The sequence below is a fragment of the Camelus ferus genome, chromosome 7, assembly GCF_009834535.1.
Source record: "Camelus ferus isolate YT-003-E chromosome 7, BCGSAC_Cfer_1.0, whole genome shotgun sequence".
NCBI classification, from domain to species: Eukaryota; Metazoa; Chordata; class Mammalia; order Artiodactyla; family Camelidae; genus Camelus; species Camelus ferus.
This window is the reverse complement of record NC_045702.1, coordinates 13,800,732-13,823,019: the sequence shown is the minus strand read 5'-3', so window position 1 is coordinate 13,823,019 and position 22,288 is coordinate 13,800,732. Positions and strand designations below refer to the sequence as shown.

The 22,288-nt window shown below is 34.8% G+C and overlaps 1 protein-coding gene across 1 annotated transcript in view; it reads left to right on the top strand.

Annotated features, from left to right (window-relative positions):
- Positions 1-949: 949 nt before the first annotated feature.
- MTPN (myotrophin) overlaps positions 950-22,288 on the top strand; it is a 54,873-nt gene continuing 33,534 nt past the window's right edge. The window contains exon 1 of the mRNA XM_006186093.3: positions 950-1,300. Within this exon, the coding sequence (XP_006186155.1) occupies positions 1,229-1,300 (72 nt within the window). The 5' untranslated portion in view covers positions 950-1,228. The remainder of the gene's footprint in view (positions 1,301-22,288) is intronic.

Here is a 22,288-nt window from a genome sequence, read left to right as displayed (position 1 = left end):
TATACTACATGGCAAGCCTAGTATATTACCTTGGTTTATCTATTTAGTGGGTCATAAACAATAAACTATATATATATATAATAGTTACAATAAGAGTTTTTATTGGCTTTCTCTATGTTCATGTGTGCATGTCTGGATCATTAGGGTTGAAGCACAATTTACCTGGTGGACGTGCCGCAGGCTATTAGAGTGAAACTCTAGAAAGAATGGAACCGGTTTCACTAGAACGGTCCTGAAGCTTCAAACCATTAAAAACAAACGAATACAAAATTTTAAAAACACCAATTGTACTGGTCAGTTAAGTTTTCTCTGCCCTGGGGCAACAAGCTGAATTCCTAGTCCCTGGACATCATTAGCTGGTCAGGGAGACAGTAAAGTTTTTCCCTTCACAGAACATTATACGTAGTATTGATACACTGAATTCGCATTGTTGTCGTAAGTGTTAGAGAGCTTCTTGAGGGCAGGAATTGTTTTATGCCTTTTTTTTTTTTAATATATCCTCCGTGCCTAGCGAAGTCTGACATGCAGTAGGAGCACGAGGAATGCTAGATAGCGGAGGAAGGGAGGGAGGGAAAGGACGGAAGGAGAAAAGGAGGGAAAGAGGGGGAAAGGCATTAAAATCAAACATGCCTACTGAATACTTTTTGAAGATGAGTAAAACGGCCTTCCAAGGTTGTAGTTTTTTTTTTTTTTTTTTAAGTTTTTCCCGTTTATGGTGCCCAGAAACGTCCTGAACCCAGGTAAAATACCTAACTCTCCCTCCACCTGCCCTCCGCGCTTCCTGACCTCCAGCCCCCTCCCCAGGCCTCCCAGTCCCGCCCACTCCGCCAGCGTTCGCCAGCCGCTCCAGCCACGGCGCCTGCGCACTCGGCGCTCTCGATCCGGGCCGTCGGGGCGGGGTCCCGAGCGGGACGTTCCGCCCAAGGGAAGAGGAAGAGGAAGTTGGGGGAGGGTCCTAGCTGGGAGTGAACCGGAAGTGCAAACGCTCCTGCTTCTCCTCGGCCAGGCGGAACCTGCTCTGCTGGGCCCGGTGGCTGCGAAAAAACTTTCTTTCTCCCGCCCCAACGGTCGCCGCGGCCAACTGCCTCGCCCGCCTGGCAACCTATCCCGCCTTCTCTTCTCTCCGGCTCCGCGCGGCCCTGTCTCCCTCTCGCCCGGCGGTATCCGCTTGCTGCTGCCACCGCCTCCTCGTCTTCTGCCCGGCCAGCCGGCCCTCCCCGCTGCAGTGATGTGCGACAAGGAGTTCATGTGGGCACTGAAAAACGGAGACCTGGACGAAGTGAAAGACTATGTGGCCAAGGTAAGCGGGGATGCCTGGAGTCGGCGAGAGCCCGGAGGTGGAATGAAGAGTAGGCTGAGGAAGCAGCTGGGAGCTGGGCTGGCGTGGGCGGGGGTGGGGGAGACCTCTTGGACGGAGGTGGCAGCGACAGAGTGGGGAGTCAGAGCGTCTACACTGAAAGAAGGGTCCAGATAACGCGGTCGTGCTCTGTGTCAGGTAGCTGCCGTGGTGATACAGCCAGGCGCTGGCCTTCCTGACCCCTTGGGGGAGGGGAGGAGTGGTGACCCGCTCTTTTAGAGTCACTTATGAGCACTGATGATTTCCGTTCGGCCCTCTTTTACGCCAGAGTTACTTAAATCTTTCTTTGGATGAGGTAATTCTCCATCTTGGATCTGCCCATTACTGAATGAAGTAAGTTAAGTGATTAGGATCAGAGGAACGTTTTCTTTACCTTTGGGCCTGTTACGAATCTAAAGTAGTCATTGACCGTGAAAAAAGAGTACCGAAAATAGCAATAGTTAAAATTCTGAAACTTCACTGTAAAGTCCTAACTTTGGGTGTGGCCTTTTCCTCCACCACCCCCGCCCCCGGCCCCCCAACAAATACTTGTTTGCTTCAAGTGGTAGGGTGGTTAGTTAGCATCTGGGAATGTTTAAGATTATCTGAGTAGTTTTCAAACAAGAATGTTAACTTTTATTACTCTTTCTTTCTCTTTGATTCCATCTGAAATGCTTACATGTGTAGTAAATAGTAATGCGGTTTAGTCACAGTAATCTGGGGGTAAAATCATGATGAGGAGAGCTAATCTCAAACCTGAACCCAAATGTGAATCCACATTGCGAAGAAGTGGTAAACTTTAAATTCCAAGTCGGCCTGCCTTTGGACCCTGAAACTGTGCTTTTTGTAATTGTGAGAGAACTTACATGTGATTTCAATATGACGATGATTTAAAAAAGAAGTTTTCCAAAAGTATGGCTTTATGACATAACTATGGAGCACATTTTGCCTCTAAAATTTTAACTTTATGATGAGATCATGGAGGGCATCTTGGTCACCTTCTAAAAGTGTGGGAACCCAATCTAGACTTTAGTTCTTCAAGGGGTATGACCACTGATAGGCTGCTGTGTTTTCACTTCAGAGATCTGTGTTAGGAAGCAAGTAAGCAGAAGAGAGTTTCTTAAAACTCACAGGATTGTGCAAGGCAAGCTACTGATAGACTTTCTACATAGAGATTATCTGCTCAGTTGTTATTTGTAGTGGATTTTTAGAACATTATTCACTGCCTTCTCAGCTAGTGGCAGTCTGAAACCCAACTTGTTGGATGTTTCAATGTAAGATTAAGGGAAGAAATTACTTGGAATACTTTAATCAACATGGTTCACTCCCAGTGGTGGGACTCTGCAGTACTCTAGAAGTGAATGGGCTTCCTGTTAATAATGGAACCTAAGTTATTTGATATTCTTGAAATAAGAAAAGTTGTTGCAGCTTGCAGCTACAAAAATAACACAATTTATGTAGTATATTTCTGTTGTGTTATTTTATATCATTCTTGTGAGTCTTGTGGAATAAGTCCTTTTATTAGCCCCATTTTACGGATAAGATTACTGAGATGCACGGTACTTAAGGAAAAAATCCAAAGTTGCAGAGATAACCAATGATGAAGTCAGAACTAACCTGCTGACTCCAAAACTTAGACTCTAACTGCTCCATGCAGTATCTCACAATCTAAACTGTAACTGTGAGAGCTTATGATATCAAGATTTCTAGTAGGACATTCTTGAGGTCCATATCTAAGCACATAAATTATACAGTTTTCAATCACACAAAAACATTTTTGTAAAATTGTGTGCTAATAATGATTATTTCTTTTCGGTTAGTTTTTTAATTAGGTTATTCAGTTTGATTTTGATTTTTCCCTATTGCTACCATACTTCCTACTTTCATTAACAAAAAAGATGTGCATGAGAGGGAAGGACAGTTAAAGAAAAGTAAAAAGAAGTATTAAGAACTGGTTTATCCAAAAAGATTTGACCGTAAAGTAATCCTATGAACAGACCATTGAGCTTTTGACCTATGTAGTTTTTATTGAATAAACTGAGTCTCTTAAAATAGCGTTTGCTTCATTAGTGAAAAATAACAAAACACAGAACAACCAAAAACTCACTCTAGTTTTTACTGCCTGAGCACCTGAGCTCCCTTATTGTGCCTTTTCACCTCAAGTCCTCATAACATGATTTGTCCTGTTCAGCTGCCATCTTCCCTGCTTATTCATTGATTCACTTTTTTTATCCACCAATTTGTGAACACTCATTATTATTTTCTGAGTTTATGTAATGTACATTTATCTGAGTGTGTACAAAGAAGGTACATTAAGAAAGATTTAGACTTGTCTAGTTTTCCTTTTAAGAGGTGAGAGTCTTTAAAATACTCTCCTCAGTATTCCAGTGACGATCCCTCCCATTGTTAACATAAGAATGGACCTATAGGTGAAGTGGTTTAGTATTTTCCCTTTTTTAAATTAATATTTTCAAAAATCAATAATTGTACTTTTCTACCTGCTTCTGACTTCTATGCAAAAATCTGAAGTATGGATAGGCATTAATTGTTGGTTTGGGGTGAATTCTTGAACCCCGGAAAGTAAGTTCAGAGTTCCCATACCATTGAAAATTATTTTTCTAAATGGGAAAAGCGGCATATAAAGAAGAATTTAGAGTACTCCATGTTAAACGCTTATGTAAACATTAAAACACTATCTGAAACAGTTTGGTTTCTTGAGTGACCTAAAGACCACATTTAGTTAATTCATCCATTTTTATTGGGCACCTTTCAGGCCACCAGCACTTTGCTAGGCCTGGCACAATAATGAAGAAGTTGGACACAATGCTTAGAAAACTTAAACGTCTATATTCAGTAGATCTATATGGAAAAGCTGTTGTACTTTTAAAGTAGTATGCAAATTATAAGTAACATCTCACTTACATAAGCAGTTTGTCCAGTTTGAAAATAAGTAAAAGCCACAAAGTGTGATATTCATGGGCAGTGTTAGTAGCTATTCATAGTCCCATTTTCAGTCTGTATGATTCCTCTGGGTGCCTTGTTTTGCCTTTGTCTTCCATTTCTGCCTGTATGTTAATTTCTTCCGTTGGAGTTAATTCAGCCCTCACATGAGCTCCACACTGCCTAATGGGTAGCTCCATTCAGGTAAGTTCCAAATTGAGCTCACATTTTCTTCTCAGAAACTGTTTCAATTTTTGTTGTCTCCATTTTGACTAATGACATCATGACCCAACCATTTGCCCAAACCAGAATTTGGAGGATTTTCTCCAGTTTCTGAGTGTTATCAAGACTACCCTTCTTACTCTCTCTTTCATTCTTTACTCTCCATTCTTATCATCACTACTTTAGGTTAGTTACTGCTTCTTAACCACCTGGACTGTATTTTCCTTGACTGTAGGTTTCCCCTCCTTCCTGGTCAACTTACACATCGCAGCTGGAGGAATCGCTCTCTGATATGAGTCTGAGCATCTTATCTTTTTCAGCTAACCTCTTTCACTGCCCTTCTTATACATTTGTGATTCCCCATTATTTACTCTTGAAAAGACCAACTCATCCTTGGTTTGGCATACTAGATGGTCAAGATCTGGCCCATGCTTGCCTTTTTAAACTTGCTACTCCACAAGCACTCTGCTCCAGACCCTGCCATGCTGTTTCTTACTTGTATCTTCACATGTGCTCTTTCATCATCCTTGACCAAGTCTGCTCTCCTCAGTCCCTAACTCCCAACCTGGTGAGCTGTTTATCCTCAGCTTAAATATCACGTCTTCCAGAAGAGCATTTTGACTTGAAATGAAGTGCTGCTGCTTTGACTGTTTCGCTTATCACATAGCGGTGATTTTGTTTATATGTCTGCCTTTAATTAGGCTCTGAGCCTCTGAAGGATAGATATATATCCTTTTTCATCTTTGTATCTCCAGTATAGTGCCAAGGAATTTCACACATTAAAAGCATTTGTTCCAAGTAAATTATTTTTATTCTCAACTTTGCTATACTTTCAACATCCTGTGTAGGTTATATAATAATAATTACCTTTGACAGGATGACTTATATTGCCAGGTACTAGAATGCACTCTGCAAGATTTTTACTTAAATTTTCATTTGTTTTTTACCAAAATGTTTCAGGATAGGTACTAGTATTCCATTTTAAAGATGAGTAAATTGAAGCTTAGAGAAGTTAAGAAATTTAACAAGATCGCAAAATAAGTAGCACAACTGGGATTTAAACCCAGAGCTTACCGAATCTACAGCCCACATTTTTTTCCCTTATCAGTCTGGCTTGAAATGGTTATCTGGCTTCTTAACTCACAGTAGCTTAGCAGCAGCACATTAAGAACATGAGAAAGGGGTTTGCAGGAGGCAAGCACGAATTATCTCTGACTATGAATGAGGACATAGTAAATTGGCTACAGTTTTTAAAATATTAAATGATAACAATTTGGAAGTAGCATGGAGATACCATCTCTATAAACTTTTAAGTCTTGTCAGGGGCTATTTTTGATTTTTGCTCAAGGTGTGTCTCTGAAGAAACTGATGGCTTGTGGAAACTTTTTTGTATGTATAGTCACACATAAATAATCTTGTAATTTATATTCATAGTTATGATCCTATACAGTACAGAAAAAGTTAAATTGTGTCTGCCTTAAGAAGAAACAAAAGTTAACTGAAGTATTAAGATTTCTTTTCAGATGGTTTAAATTAAACAAATGGCACTTTTTTCAAAAGTATGTTCTTAAAACTTTTATATATTTGAGTATTGTGATGTCAAGTACAGGTATAATATCATTTACTTACACATCTACCTTTGAGCATAGTTAATATTATTAAACTGATTTTAGAGATTTTAGAGATGAAGAAACAGAGGCGAAGATTAAATAACTTGCCTAAGGTCATAAAGCTCTTGAGTAATGAAAATGAGATTTGAACTCAATCTCTCTGACTTCAAAGCTCTTTGCTATTTACGTCAGCATACTGTTGACTTTCGTTTCTCAGTAAGGCTGGATAACTCAGGGGTACTATATTATTGAGTACTTAAGTATTAAAAATAATCACAGCAGAATGGTAATTATCCATTGAGACTATGTAGAGGGGAGCTTTGTGTTTAGTTTAGAGAAACCAACTCTCTTAGTGGTGAATGCTTGTGAGTTGTATTGGTATGTAGTATCGTAGACTCTCCAGCAGGTCTGATGTATGTACTCGCTTGTTTACATGTGCTTCTGTTTCACTTGCAGTGAAATACTATACATTAGGTCTCTAACTTCCCTTTCTTTGTGGTTTCCTTTCTTTTCCCTCTCCAGCCCACATTCTAATTATACCTGCCTTTGACACTCTAATAGGGTTGAAAAGCAACAATTGTTCACCTTGTGAGAGAAAAAGATCTCTTGAACTCGAGAAAAAGTATTATCTAATCTTTAGAAGTTGCGTGACTTATTGGGATCACTTTTCACTTTCCTAATAAAATAGGCAATTGAAAAGAGGTCCTGATTCAAACTGTCTTGCATTTATTAGTTTTATGCAGTTTCCTTTTTTCCCCCTTGTTTTTGTTTTTTGGGTTTTTTTGTTTTGTTTTGTTTTTAATTTATCACTGTGTTATGCCCTTTCTATAGCAGGGCTTGTGACCCAGTCAGACAGCCAATATGTCAGCTTGTATATGATACAGGTGCCCTTTGTAGATACAGAGAATTTAGTGTAGATACTTTATATTAGTCTTTTAGTCTTTTACTTTGAATTTAAAATAAAGCAAGATCTTTTTTACCCTGGAAGATAAGTGTTCACTCAGATGTCCAATGGCTATGTGTAGTGTTTTGCTTTGAGATTTTAAACATTATCAAACTAATGCAGATAATTAAAAGTGTAATTAATTAAAGCTGATTTAAATTTTAAAGTAATGTTTATTATTTAAGAGATAAAGCTGTGTTGAGTAGAATGAAACAAAGTGCCTCATTGCCCATTATCCCTTCCCAGGTGGTTTCTTAATGTAAAATATAGATTTTATTAGATATTTTTAAAACAGAAAAGTATTAAAAAAAAGACAATAATTGGCCCATAATTCTACTATCTGGATAATTCCTGTTAACTTTAAAAAGTGAAATTAATTAAAGTACAGATTAGAAAATGTAACACATGGGTCTCTATCTCAGTTCCTGTGAACAGAGGTAGCCATTCTTAACAGGTTAACATAATTAATTCCAGAAAAACATTGGGAAACTCACTTACTCATCCATTTCCCCACTTTAAAATAATTCTATACACACTTCTGCACTAGGCTTTTTTTTTTTAATTCCTTAAAGATTTATCTTAGGTTCCATATTGAAATTTATTCATTCTTTCCTTTTTAAATGATGAGTAGTATTCCATTTTATGGATATACGATTATTTATTTAACTGTTGCTTTTTGACAAACATCTCTTTCTAGCTTATTTTTGTAATTAAAGTGTTATCGTGATTACCTTTGTATATATGCCTTGAGACCTTCTGAGGCTATATATGTATTTACCCTCCTGATGAATTTTATCAACTTAGACACACGTCAGTAGCACGTGAATCAAATCATTCATTCCTTCACGACGCTGCATTTTTGCTATTTGAATAGGTGAAAAATATGTTGCTTTGATTTGCATTTCTTTAATGAGGCAAACAAACATCAGAACTTTATTAGCTTTTGTATTCATTTCCTCAGACTTCTTGTTTATGTCTTTTGCTCACTTTTCTGTTAGGTAATTGGTCTGTTTTTTACTGATTTGTATGAGCCCTTTATAAATTAAGGAAGTTAGTTTTTTATCATTTGTTTTGCAAATATTTTTTCCAGTTTGTGTCTTGGCTTCATCTTTCTTGTTGTTCTATAGCGGTCTTTACTTTTTACCTTTTATGTGGTTAAATATATCACTTTTTCGACCTTTTATGACTTGGATTTTCTGTCCTGTTTAAAGAGACGTGTTTTTTCTCCTCTGTCAGATCATGAATAAATTTTGTCTTCCTTCTAGAACTTCTGTGGGTTTTTTTTTTTTTCATTTTTTGCATTTTAGGCATTTGATCTTTTTGTTATTTATTTTGAAGTAAGGCATGAGATAGGAATATAGCTTATGTATTTTTAAACAGTTTTCACATCATTTATTGTAATTCCCCTTTACCTACTAATCTGAACTATTGTCTTTATCATAAAGAAAATTCCAACATGTGTTTGGATTTCTTACTCTTTTTCTACCCATACTAAACTGTTTTAATGGTAGCTTCATCATATGTTTTAGTGTGGGATTGAGCCACTCTCTCATTATGTTCTCTCTAGAATTTTGGCCAGAGGGTTCTTTTAAGATTTTTTCCTTTTTCCTATCATTTCAGGGAAAACATGAGCATTTTTGGAATCTACGTCACATTTAACCCATGTATCTTCATAAGTGTTAACCTTTTTTTTGGTCTGGAATACTAGCATCATGTGATCTGGAGACATGATGCTTTAGCTTCATTCTTTATGAAGTATCTTAGGAGAATATGGTACAGTATCACAGTGTTGTGTGTCAAAGTTTTTGAAACAGTGAATTTGTGTTTAGGTAACCAAATCACAGCTGAATTGTTAATTAAAAATTTCTTGGTGGGACTGCATCAAAGACCACCTTGTAATGAGAAATATGACTAAAAGTAGTTTTTTTTGCAACTTGGCTTATTTTTTTAGTTCACAGACTATTACAAGGGTGTAGAGTACCTGTGATTAGTGAAAGCAATGAGAGAAGAAACAAAAACATAAGAAACTGACCCAAGAAGGTTAAGTGACAAAGAGTCACATTACCTTAAAAGTTCCACAGACCTGTATAATAAGTAATATGTGTAAGTGTAACCTTGAGCTTCAAGAAAAGTTAAAATTTGGTCTACTTTCTCTTATTTAAAAAGTCAGAGACATGCATAATATATTTTGGAAAGATTTCTATTTGACAATATGAAGTAATATATTTATAATATTTATATACTTGGGCCTAAATTCTTGGGCATCTGAAAAATTTAGATATCAAAAAAAAAAAAAGGTTGTAGATAATAAACACTTTACCCATAGCATAATAGAAGGCATAATGGCAAATTCCCTGTTGGCTTTGGAATTAAACTCTCCCACTCTGGCTTTCTTACTAACTGGATCACTTTGAACAAGTTAGTTAACTGCTCAGAACTTGTTTCCTCAACTGGGGCAAATGGGGATAATGGTATCTACTTAATATATATTAACTGTGTTTCCCTGGCATATGGTGAGTGCCAATAAATGTTAACCATTGTTATCAATAATACTAACCATAAATTTATTTAGAAGCAAAACTACTTAAAGATCATCTAATCTACCTCCCTTATTTTATAGATGAGGCAAAATTAGATGTCAAAGGGCTGGACCCAGATCATGCTGCTAATTAGGGTTAGGACTTTAATTCAGTTTTCCTGACCTGAACAGGTGTGTTTTTCACTACAATACAGTGTTTTTGAATGAAGTAGTTTATACTAGCTATTACCACTATTGGAGTATTCTTTTTTGCCTCACCCCATTTGCTTGGTAAATTTCTGCTAATTTTTAAAGTTTTTTTTTCTTCATAGCATTCCCTGACTGTGCAGTTAATCCCTCGTTTATGCCAACATGGTACCTAATATAGAGCTTTCTTACTGTATTTATGTTCTAGTGTAGAGTTTCTTAAACTTGAGAGTTACAGGCTCCTGACTTGGCTGACAAACCCCCAGACTTGAATTTGAAAAACAGTGAATGGCTTAAGAAACTCAAATCTTGCTATGTGGAATATGTCTTTAAGTTTTGAATGTTCAGTGTTTTGTGTTAATGACTGTTTGAAAAAACAGATGCAGGTATAAGCGTGTGTCACTTGTTACTATTTAGATATTTGAATAGTGCCTGTCAAATTGAGAACTGAGAGACTGTCCCCTCAAAATGTCTCTGCAGATCTTGATGTAAGATGCATTGTTTGTAGAGGGGCGTTTGTCTTCTTGGGGGTGGGGCTTCACAGCCTATGAAACCCCTTCCTGTGTTTGAGGAGTTCCCTGGTATGTAGTATGAATCTTACTGAAAAGCAAAACTGGCTCCCAACTACTCAAAAGCCAACAAGAACAAATAAATTGTTTTCTCCTGCCCACACTTAGGAAATGGGCCCAGAACCCAAACATGGCTAATTGGATGTTTTTACCTGAAACTGATACTCGGGCACAGTAAAGGATGTAGTGGCAGCCATAAAGCATCCAGTTTCCAAAAAGAGAGGTAGTGGTGTGCCCGTTTTGGCATCGCTTCTGTGCTCAGGTGGTTCATATCTCAGATTTTGATTTTATTCTTGCCTGTAAGCCTCCTTGGTTCCTGCTCATTTACTGAGTGTGGTTCTTCAAACTTCCCCACAATTCTAAGAGCTACTTTTAATATCTGTTTAATGCATTACATTCTGTTGATCAATATGAGTTGGTTTTTGTTGCTTGCAATTAAGAACTCCGTATTAATTTTTACCTGCCTGTCTTTCCTGTTTGACTATGAATTTTTTGAAGATAGAAATTATCTTTGTAGTCCAAATAATTATCACATTGTCTGTTACCTGCCTATGGTTTAGTTAAATTTGGGTTGAATTGGTATCTCCAGGAACTAACACTTCCTTTGTTGTTTTCAAAGTTGTTTTACCATATATGTCTTTGAGACAGATGTTCTTAGTATAAATGGTATTCCTTCATTTCATTAGTTAAAAATAGCTCCGTTTTCAAACTCTTTGTTTTAAACTCAGTGAACTTTGTCCACCTTTTTCACACTACTACAATAGTTGTGAAATACAGTAATAGTGACAAAAGTTGTATCCATTGTATAAATATAATGCCAACTCCACTTGTAACCTCTCATGGCTGTCATTTTATAATTTCAGTGAGGAGTTGTTAAATTCTTAATTTCATTGCAGCATTATTTACAATAGCCAGGATATGGAAGCAGCCTAAGTGTCCATCAGTAGATGAAGGGATAAAGAAGATGTGGTATATACATACAATGGAATATTATTCAGCTAAAAAGAGAATGAAATCTTGCCATTTGCAAGATGGATGGACTTGGAGGGTATTGTATTAAGTGCAGTGAGTCAGAGGAAGACAAATACTGTATGATTTCACTTATATATGGAATCTAAAAAACAAAATAAGTAAACAGACATAACAAAACAGAAACAGATACATAGATACAGAGAACAAACAGGTGGTTGCCAGAAGGGAGGAGGACTGGAGGGATGAGTGAAATAGGAGATTAAGAGGTATAAACTTCCGGTTACAAAATTAATGAGTCACAGGAATGAAATGTACAGCGTGTGGAATATAGTCAATAATATTGTAATAATTCTTATAGTGACGGATGGTAACTAGACTTGATCATTTTGAAATCTATAGAAATATCAAATCACTCTGTTGAGCACCTGGAACTAACACAGTGTTGTAGATCATTTATACTTCAATTAAAAAAAAATAAGATTACATATATAAAAAACGCTTTGAATAAAAGCATGTGAAATATTATTATTCACTGTGGAAAATATTAAAATCCGTAAATAAGTCTTAAATGTTTAAGTATTTCCATTTTCTTTATATTTAAATGTATATTTAAATGTTTATTAATAATTGCCTTAAATTGTCATTTAATTCTAATATGACTTAAATTTTTTAAACCATGCAGTCTCAGTAAAAGTAAAGATAGTTTTTTTGCTCATTTCCTTGTGAAAAATAAAAATCATCACTGTTCTTTTATTGGTGTTAGTGGACAAATGTTAAAACCTGTGCGTAACGTGACATTACTTATGACAATGTAAAAGCATGTTGACCATTAAACCAATAAAATTGAAAGCTTTCTAGCCGCAAACTAAGTCCTTAGAAAACACCTTCATTGTTATTTTAAAGGCCTCTGAAGAAGAGTAATTATGCTTTTTCTTTGATTTTCAGTAGACCTGAGTTTGACTCCCTGCTCTACCACGTATTAACTTTGACCAAGCTATTTAATTTCAAACCTCAGCTTTCTCATCTGAAAATAGGGATTGTAATAGTAACCAATTCATGTTTTATCCATAAGTTTTATCCAAAAAATTTACCCAATTTTTAAAAGAGATAGTTAATGTAAAATTTAACAAAGCAGTGCCTAACGTATTGTAACCGTATAGTAAATGTTTGCTGTTTGTGGTGTTTTTAAATAAATCCTTTCCTAAGAAGGGGCTCTTTTACCTCTTAGGCTTTGTAAGCCATAGAATCTCTGTCACAACTATTCATCTCTGCTGTTGTTCAACCAGCCATAGATGATATGTAAACAAATGAGCATGTGTGTGTTCCAGTAAAACTTTATTTACAGAAATAAGCAGCAGATTGGATTCGGCGCGTGGGTCATCGTTTGCTCACTCCTGCATAACACTAAAGTCACAAAAACTAGATTGTCAAATAAACTAAATTTCATTTCTTTCCCCTTGAGTTTTTGAGATCGAAAGTAATTAAAATGTATGATCAAATATAAAACTTATTTTGGGGATCAGCATTTTCAAAAATATGATCTTTATGGTTTAAAGATACTGAAGTATAAAGAAAAGCAAGGCATAGAAAGTCACATGTAGCTGGGGGAAGAGAATGAGAAGCTGAATAAAATTCTCTGCAAGAAGTATAGAGTCTCTGCAGTAAATCTGAACCTTAGACAAAAGGCCTAGAACTATTCTGAAAAATAGGAGTTGTTACTTACAAACATACCAACAGGAACTAATTTAAGTCCTTAAACTGAAAGGAAATTCTAAATCTTTTTGGCTGTTAAAGGTCATTTATCACCAAAAGTGTGCCAGAATTCTTCTCTTTCCAGCCCAAGTGCCAGTCACATGACCTGGCTTGATTTCTAACTCTAAAAGTAAAAGAGAAGGTAGTTAGCACAGTTTTCACTGGTTCATTCACAGTTCATCCAGCAAATATCATTTGAGACTTATAGTACCGGCCAGTGTATTTAGTAACTCTTCTGAGGATGAGTTTCCTTTGGTAGATTCAGATAAAAGGATGTACAGGACAAACAACAAATAAGATAGTTGTATGAGTTCTGAATAAATTATTTCCTTATTTAATATATGGCATATGAATAAAACTTAGAAAGCAACTTCACAAATGTGTTAAGAAAACTTACAACTATATAAACAGAATAGACTGCTGTAAGAGCAAAGAAGTCATATTTGGATGCAATACAGTGGAGAATAAACGCTATAGAATATCAAATTCAAAATAGAAGATAATGAGAACAGAATGCCTTCTCTTATTCTTACCTGGTATGGTCCACATAATAAATTAATACACATAAGCTGGACATGAAATTTAATCCTCACATCTACCCAGGTAGGCCTTATCTCCATTTTATAGGTAGGGAGATGGAAATGCCTGTGATCCTACAACTAATGAATGAGTGGAAGGATTGGATTTGATCCGATTCATTCGAGTAGAGTATTCTTTACCCATCATTTGTATTGAAATGTTTCAGAACTACATATGAAATACATAGATGGAATAAATTGAAGATTAAGTATTATAGTAGATAAGCCATTGGAATTGAACCAGCTAGATAGGGAAAAACATACAAGTTTGAAGTGGTAAATAGAAATACAAGTTTTCAGGACTGAAAAGAAGACCCCAGATTGGAAATAGAGGGTCCCTACTTCTATTCAAAATTAATAAACCCAAATGAAGAGCAAGATACATCCTAGCTAAAGTGATTAACTATAAAATTTTTTTTTTTTAGTCTGTAACCTCCTGGGCAAAATAATAACATTAATTTCCAAGGGGCAAAAAACATCATCTTACCTTTAGATTATTTTCTATGATGGTACTGGAAAACAATGAAATCAGCAATTCTGTCAGGAATATAATATATGAAAAAAATGTTTAAATTGTCATTCATAAAAAAAAGTCATTCATGTATGATGGCTACAGAAAAATAATCTGAGAAAATGTATATCCCACTTCACTCAACAGATTTCTACAGAGATCATGCTTGAAATTTTAGGGATTGAATTTTTATTTCCCTTTTCTTTCTCCTCTCTTGCCTCCAACTTTCCTTCCTTTCTCCCTTCCTATCATGGAATTATTTATAGACATAGCCTTTAAGAATGTAAACCATTGGATAACGACACAAGATATTTCCCAGGCTGCATGAGAGTTTTAGGAATTTATTCCAACTACGGAGCCATGAATTAGTTTCTTGAAAATGAAGCTACTTTTTGATCATATTAATCTTTTTTCCAAATTGAGATACTGCTGTAATGTTTTGAATGGGTTTTCTTAATTTGGGTAGTCTTTCTCCATATAGAAATATGCATTTTGTTAAGTTAAAATTTTAATTTTATGCCGCCAGTAAAAATTTTAATACTTTGCTATTTTCAGTTAGAAAATGTCTAACTGACTAGTTGCTTTTCTAAATTTTTCTTAAATGAGTTGCACTTTTAATTAATTTATTTATTTATTTTAGAGGGCAGAGGTAATTAGATTTACTTGTTATTTTTAGAGGAGGTAGTGGGGATTGAACCCAGGACCTCCCTTATGCTAAGCATGCCTTCTACCACTTGAGCTATGCCCTTTCCCCTTGAGTAATCTTTTAAACTTCCAAAGAAGAAAAATAACCAGTGTACCTTAAAAAGAGAAGTGTGCTTTTAATAAGTAAATCAGCTGTATAAAACTAATTTAAATGTCTGAAGTAGTCATTTTGAAAGAGGAAAACCTTAAAGTTCTATATAGACGTATACATGGTTATGTATGGAAATAGACCATAAGATTTGTGGCCTTAATTATTGCAGGATTAAAAACTTTTTTTTTTTGTAGTAAGAAAGACAGATGCTTAGCACATACATTGATTAAACATGCTAATAAAGACTACATTTGCACTGAACATTTTTTTCTGGCTCACATTTTGTTTCTTTGACTTCTATTAATTCCATGTGATGCTGCTGAGTAAATTAATGAAAACGAACCTGTAATTTGAATATATACTTCCAGAACCTTGAATAGTCCTAGGTTAAGAATCCCAGAGACAGGGATACATAGTTATTTGTAAAACTGTTAAAAACACAGGATTTTGTTTTATTTTGTAGTTCTCATCCTTAGATAATATATATGTGTTTTGTTTGTGAACAGTTTTTTTTTTCCTTTTTGGCCAGAGTCTCAGCCATCACTACCATTGAAGTGTGTCAGAATTACTACCACTTGCAGTAATTTAGTAAATGAAAATAACCCTCAATTGGGAACATGTCTGAAGTGACTAATCTATTGGATTTTACAAGGTGATGACCTTGGTCAGAATCAGCCTAACACAGGGCTAACATAGATTCTAACTAGTAATAAGAAACTATTGTTCAAAACACATTTAAAGTGTTTCATAAAGATGCATTTTCATGTATTGTTATTAAACAGGTGCTCATTAAACAAGTGATTATTTGTTATGGGTATTATTGTTCATTACTTTGAAATGAGTTTGTATTTATAATATTGAGAGTTGGAGGCATTTGGTGTGACAGAACTTTCCTGTTAACTTTGTAGAAAATATATAGATTAAGAGCAAGTTGTATACTTCTCAGACTTTCTACCTTTCTGTTGTGCCGTCTATCTGTTTTTTTCTGTGTCATAAAGTTCCAGATAAAATACAAAAGTGTTATTCATTTGAACCCTTTGCTGTGTTGTAATTTATAGCTCTGGTACTGTTACTCGCTAACGTCACCAATGCAGTAATGTATGATTCTTCTTGGCAAAGTGATATCCTGCGGTAAGAACTCAACCTTGAGTGGCAGGGGAGAGAGGAGAAGAGAGGGAGGATCATAGGAAAGGAGGAGGCATAGCATTCATCCAGTTGTCAAAGGGATCTGTCCTTATAAAAATACTAAACACCGTAGTCTTACAGACTTCTGAATTCTAAATAGGGAAAGGTAATAGTTAACTGTAACTGAATTATTGGGGACATTGACTCAACTATATAGAATTTGTTCAATTTGATAGTTTTGCTGAATTCTACAATCAGGTGTCCAGTGTTAATTTACATGCTGTGCTACAAAATGGTCACTCATATGCTAATTTAATCTTCTGTTTGTTAAGTAGCTTTTGAGGACACTGGTTTCTTGTGACAGTACGGTATGTACTTAGGCCTTAGAGCTCAGTTGCAGTGACGTGTACATATCTTAGAGATCAAAGGAAGAGAATTGTTTCTTTTCACCTGGAAAAAGGCCTAAAAAGGAAGTTCTTTGCCAGTGTCAGATGACCATTTCATTTAGAAATATTATAAAGAACACTATCCCATTCAAATGTTTGTTATTCAAATGAACCTAATGCTGCGTAGTAGATAGAGGCTTGCAAGAAGTACTGGATCTAAGTGAGTATCTCCACTTTTGAGATGCATGTAAAAGATTTTTGCCATTAAGGATAGGAAATCTGAAACTATTGAAAATGTTATTCCGTATTAAAGCCATTAAGGAGAGTGAGGAAGGCAAAGACTGAGGAAAACAAGGGGAAATCTAGTAAAGGGAAGAGTAAGACATCTTTAAAAAAAATAGAAATACTAAGTAAACTAGACTCATCTTGACTTATTCTGTATTTGGATTGGTGGGTGTTAGAGATAGAACACTTCTTATCACAAATGAATTTTTTTTTCTTTACCAGTATACCTAACCTGTTGCCCTTAACTTCTAGTAGCTGTATTTGCAATGAAGCAGTAACAGCAGCCCACCGGCAGAAAATTTACTCTCCAGGCCGTATAAGTGATTAGGATAATAATATCCCTGGAACACAGATAAAGCAGTCAGAGACCTATTTTTTTGCCCTGTGCTGTCATCACAACAATGATCACAATATTCGAATGGCCATTGTTTAATGTGAGGTTATTTACTGAGTGCTTGGTCTACATTTTCTCATTTAATTGTCAGAAAAAATTTGATTTAAAAAAAGACCAAATAAGATTGTTTTGCAGATGAGGTAAATGAAACTTGAAGAAATTTAGGTACCTTGTTCAGGGTAACTAAGCTAGTAAATGGCAGAGCCAAGATTTGTCTCTGGATCTGTTAGACTCCAGAAGCCACTCTTGTTCCATAACAGGAACATGAGGTGTTTTTTTTGTTTGGGTTTTTTTTTTTTTTTTTTTAAGTTTTGTTTTAAGATTGAGGAGGGAGAGGGGAATGGAGTTTGAATTTTTTTTTTTTTTGTATGACTTAGCACAAACCTGTTGTCAAAGGGAAACTTCTAGAACCACAGTGACCATAGTCCAGCTCATGCTGTGCAAATTACAGCTATTACTTGACTTGAACTTTGTATTTTTTGTTCACTTCTGTATTTCTACCACTTAGAATAATGTCTAGCTCACAGGGGGAGCTCATAAATATTTGTTGAATGAATGACTGATCAAATAAATCGCTAGTGAATGAACACTCTTTAAAGCTTCTGGGTCTTGTGGAAGATCTAGAGCCGTGTTTACCGGGGTTAAGAGGAGTCCGTGTAGAAAGAGCTTGCAGCTCTTCTCTATCCAGAAGGCAAAATCGAAATCAGATTAAGGAGTATCAAGTCGAGGTGGCAAAATTTGGGGTCTAAATGACAGGAAAAGAAGAGTATCCAATGTCTGACTACGAAAAAGGACATTAGCACAGAGTCCAGGTAAACCAGTTCACCTCCTTCTTGGCGTTCACACACTGGCAAACGGGGTCTGAAGGAGGGGGAGTAACATCGTTATAGAATTAACTCATCACCCAGTGCATTAGGGGTGTTCTGTGTTCTTAGATGCTCTTAACTACTTCTAAGGTGTAAGTAAGACAAAGAACAGGAGATGAAATAAAAAGGATGCCAGCCACTTTGAGTTAATCATGTAAAAAAGTGGTTCAGCATTTCAGGCTTCATAGCTAAGTGATAATTTAACTTAAGTCATTGTAAGACTTCTTTACCTTTGGCACAGAATGTTGCCAGTTGGATTCAGTTATATATATGACATATATATATCATATATAATGATTCAGTTATATATTACATTCCTTTTCATACTCTTTTCCATTTTATTACAGGATATTGAATATAGTTCCCTGTGCACAGTAGGTCCTTGTTTATCTATTTTATATATATAGTAGTTTGTATCTGCTGATCCCAAACTCCTAATTTATCCCTCCCTGCCTTCCCCCTTTTGTAATCATAAATTTGTTTTCTGTGTAAGACTTATTTTTTAAAATAAGCTTGGAGATTTTCTGCAGTTAGTGCTGAAATTGCTTTATTTTGTTCTTAATTATTTTCTTGTTTCTGTTCTCAATACTCATTTTTATAAGGATACATTTTGAACAGTGTCAGGTTTGGGAATAATTATTCTAAAAGAAATATTGATGTATGTATATATAATATGTGTATATATATGTAATATATATATATAGAAATATTGGGTTTTTTTCTCAAGTATAAAGAACTCTGTTTAATGAACTCTTATTAATACTGATATTACAAAACTAGAAGATAGGGTGTTCCTGAGGTTAATTTTCTTTGGAAACAAGATGGATTGGATTATGTTTCTATACACAGTGTTTTATGGATTTTTAAATTTGTAAAAATTGTCATTACCTTTCAGCTAATGTGAACAGTTACCACAATTAGTATATTTAAAATTTTTGTTTTTGTTGTTTCAAGACCTAACCAAAATAATGTTTTCAAAATCTAATGTGAGTAAACAAACTGTGGCAGACTTTAAAAAGCCATACTTTCATATTAACTTAATTAACTGTCTCACAAAAGCTCACTTGATTTTGCACAGTCAGTTTTGGTTCTGTCTGTAAGTAATATTTTTACCTTTAATATAATTAATATTTTTAGCCTTATTTTCAAAATAGTCTGTAATTCTAGTATGGAGTTCCTCTTTACTCCATCAGTAATCTAGGACATTTACTACTGGTTTGGCTGTGTGTTCTGTGTGTTATTTTTGTTTGTGCCTTTGATTTTTTGTTCTGTTTTGTGTTTGTGCTAAAGCTTTTGGTATTAATTTTTAGTTCTATTGCATTGAGATTAGAGAGTGGGTTCTATAAGCTTTGGAGTGTATTGAGGTTTTCTTTGGTCTTTTATGATTGAGTTTTGTTAATATTCAATAAAAATAGAAGGTATAGTTTCCATAGAGTCCAGAGTTTGATATATATTCATTCAGTCTCACTAATTATTAATCATGCCCTGCTAAAGACTGAAATTATTATTCTTCATTTTGTTTATTCTTTTTCTTTCCTCAACCATGGTTGTAGGAGATTGATAGAATTTTTTTAAGTATAGTTGCTGTACAATGTTATGTTACAGGTATACAATATAGTGAGTCACAGTTTTTAAAGGTTATACTCCATTTACAGTTATTATAAAACATTAATTATATTCTACATTTTGTACAATGTATTCTTATAGCTTATTTTATACCCAATAGTTTGTTCTTCTTACGCCCCTATCCTATATTGCCCCTTCTGCCTTCCCTCTCCCCATTGGTAAACATTAGTTTGTTTTCTGTATCTGTTAGCCTGCTTTCTTATTATACTCACTGGTTTGTTGTATTTTTTAGATTCCACATGTAAGTGATTTCACACTGTATTTGGCTTTATCTATCTGACTTACTTCACTTAGCATAATGCCCTCCAAGTCCATCCATTTTGCTGCACATGGCAAAATTTAGTTCTTTTTTAAGACTGAGTAGTATTCCTGTGTGTGGTGTGTGTGTGTATGTGTGTGTGCACACACCATATCTTCTTTAGCCATTTGTTGATGGACACTTAGATTGCTTCCGTATCTTGGCAATTGTAAATAATGCTACTGTGTATCTGTCTTTAATTGATTATAAAAGTAGTGCATGCTCGTTTTTTAAAAATATAATCACAGGAGTGGAATTACTGTATCATATGGTAGTTGTTTTTAGTTTTCTTGAGAACCCTTCATACCGTTTTTCCACAGTAGCTGCACAAATTTACACGTTTGAGAGTTCCCTTTTCTCCACATCCTCATCAACATTTGTTATTTGTGTTCTTTTTGGTGATAGCCATTCTGACAGGTGCGAGGTGATAATCTCATTGTGATTTTGATTTGCATTTCCTTGATGATTAGCAGTGTTGAGTATCTTTTCATGTGCCTGTTGGCTATTTGCATTTCCTCTTTGAAAAAATATCTATTCAGTTCTTCTGCCCATTTTTTAAACAGGTTTTTTTTGTTATTGGAGTTGTATAGAATGCTATTTTTGTCTGTCATTTTCTTGATACTCTTCATGAAAAGTCTACTCTTCTAAAAAATCATGACTAACTTCTGTGTTTTTTAAATGTAGAATGAACATCTTTTTCCCATTTACTCTGCCTTTAATTCTATTTTGTCATATATTAATATTACTCTTCTTAGTTTTTTAGATATTTGTGCATGATATACTTTTGCCCATTCTTTTATATTTTCCCATTTTCTCATATTACTTTGTTTTTAGGTATGTCTCTTAACAGCTTCTAGTTGGATTTTTGTTTACTTTTCTTTTTGTTGTCATTTAACAAAATTCAGGATTCATTCTTTATGTCTAAATTTGATAGTTAAATCTGTTCACATTTATTGATATAACTTGATCAATTTAAATTTTCTGTTTTTTAATTTTGAATTCACTTTGTTTAAACTTGCTTTCATTTGGCCTTTTTTTAGCTGTAGGAATTTATTTTCTTGGCTTCTATTTCTTCCATGATTTGAAAGGCATTCATATTTTTTAAGTCTGCTAGAACTTAAATTTCATCAGAAAAGATGTTTGGGTCTAGATTTTACTAACCAGTAGCCTTTGGTTTTAGTTTTTCAAAACAAATACCTGTCTTTAATTGATTATAAGAGTAATGCATGCTCATTTTTTTAAAAAAAATTACCTGAAATTCAGCAGTATCTTCATAATTCTTCTCTCTAAAGATGACTACTAATAAATTTGTTGCATGTATTCTCTGAAATTTTATGATTGTATATAAGCATATTCTTCTAAGTTTTGAAATAAATGGGATCATACCTGCTTTATTCACTCAATAGCATGATCATCTCGCACATCAGCAGTACAAGACTTAGGTGAGTTACCTTCTCTGTGCCTCAGATTCCTTGTACAAGAATAGTAGTAGTACTAGTTTCCTAAAGCTTTTGTCATAACTAAATGAATTAATACCTGGGAAATACTTGTAACAATGCCTGGCACATGGTAAGCATTCGAGGATTATAAGCTATTTTCATTTCATTTTGAATGATTCCGCATAATATGGTATCAGATATGCCATCATTTATTTAAAAGCCTCCCATGTACAGCGTTTAGTTGTGAATGTGTCGCTTAATAAGATCTTGTGTCTGACAGAATCTAGTAGGTTTTTTATTTCCTCACCTACTTTCTGTTCTATATAAATGTGTGATTATATATATTTGTTAAATTATATATCTTCTCTCTCAAGACTTGTTTTTTTAACTATATTTCTTAAGTTAAAAGTCTCACTTAGCTTTACTTTTCATTATTAATTTATGCCAAAACTCCCCATTCTTGCATTCTAATTTTGAATTCATCTCTTTGGTTTCACTAGAGCAGCAGTTCTCAAAGTACTGTAGGTCTCTAGAGGCCCCACAGACCTTTTCAAGAGTTCCATGAATTCAAAACTCTTTTCATAACAGTATTAAGACTTTATTTTCTCTTTTGATTGTGATGATACTTTTACTGATGATGTAAAAGCAAAGTGAGTAAAACTTTTTTTAATTGTTCAACTATGTATCTGTGGGAGGCCAATTTTTTTTCATATATTTCAGCCAAAGCAATATGTCAAAACAAATTAAATGTGGAAGCAGATATGATAATTCAGCTGCCTTCTACTGAAACAAACATTTAAAAAATTTGCAAAAAATGTGATACAGTGCCATCCTTCTCCATTTGGGGGAGGGTAGAATACATTTTTGTTTTGTTTTTTTTTTAAAGATCTCATTTATGTTAACATGTAATGTCTT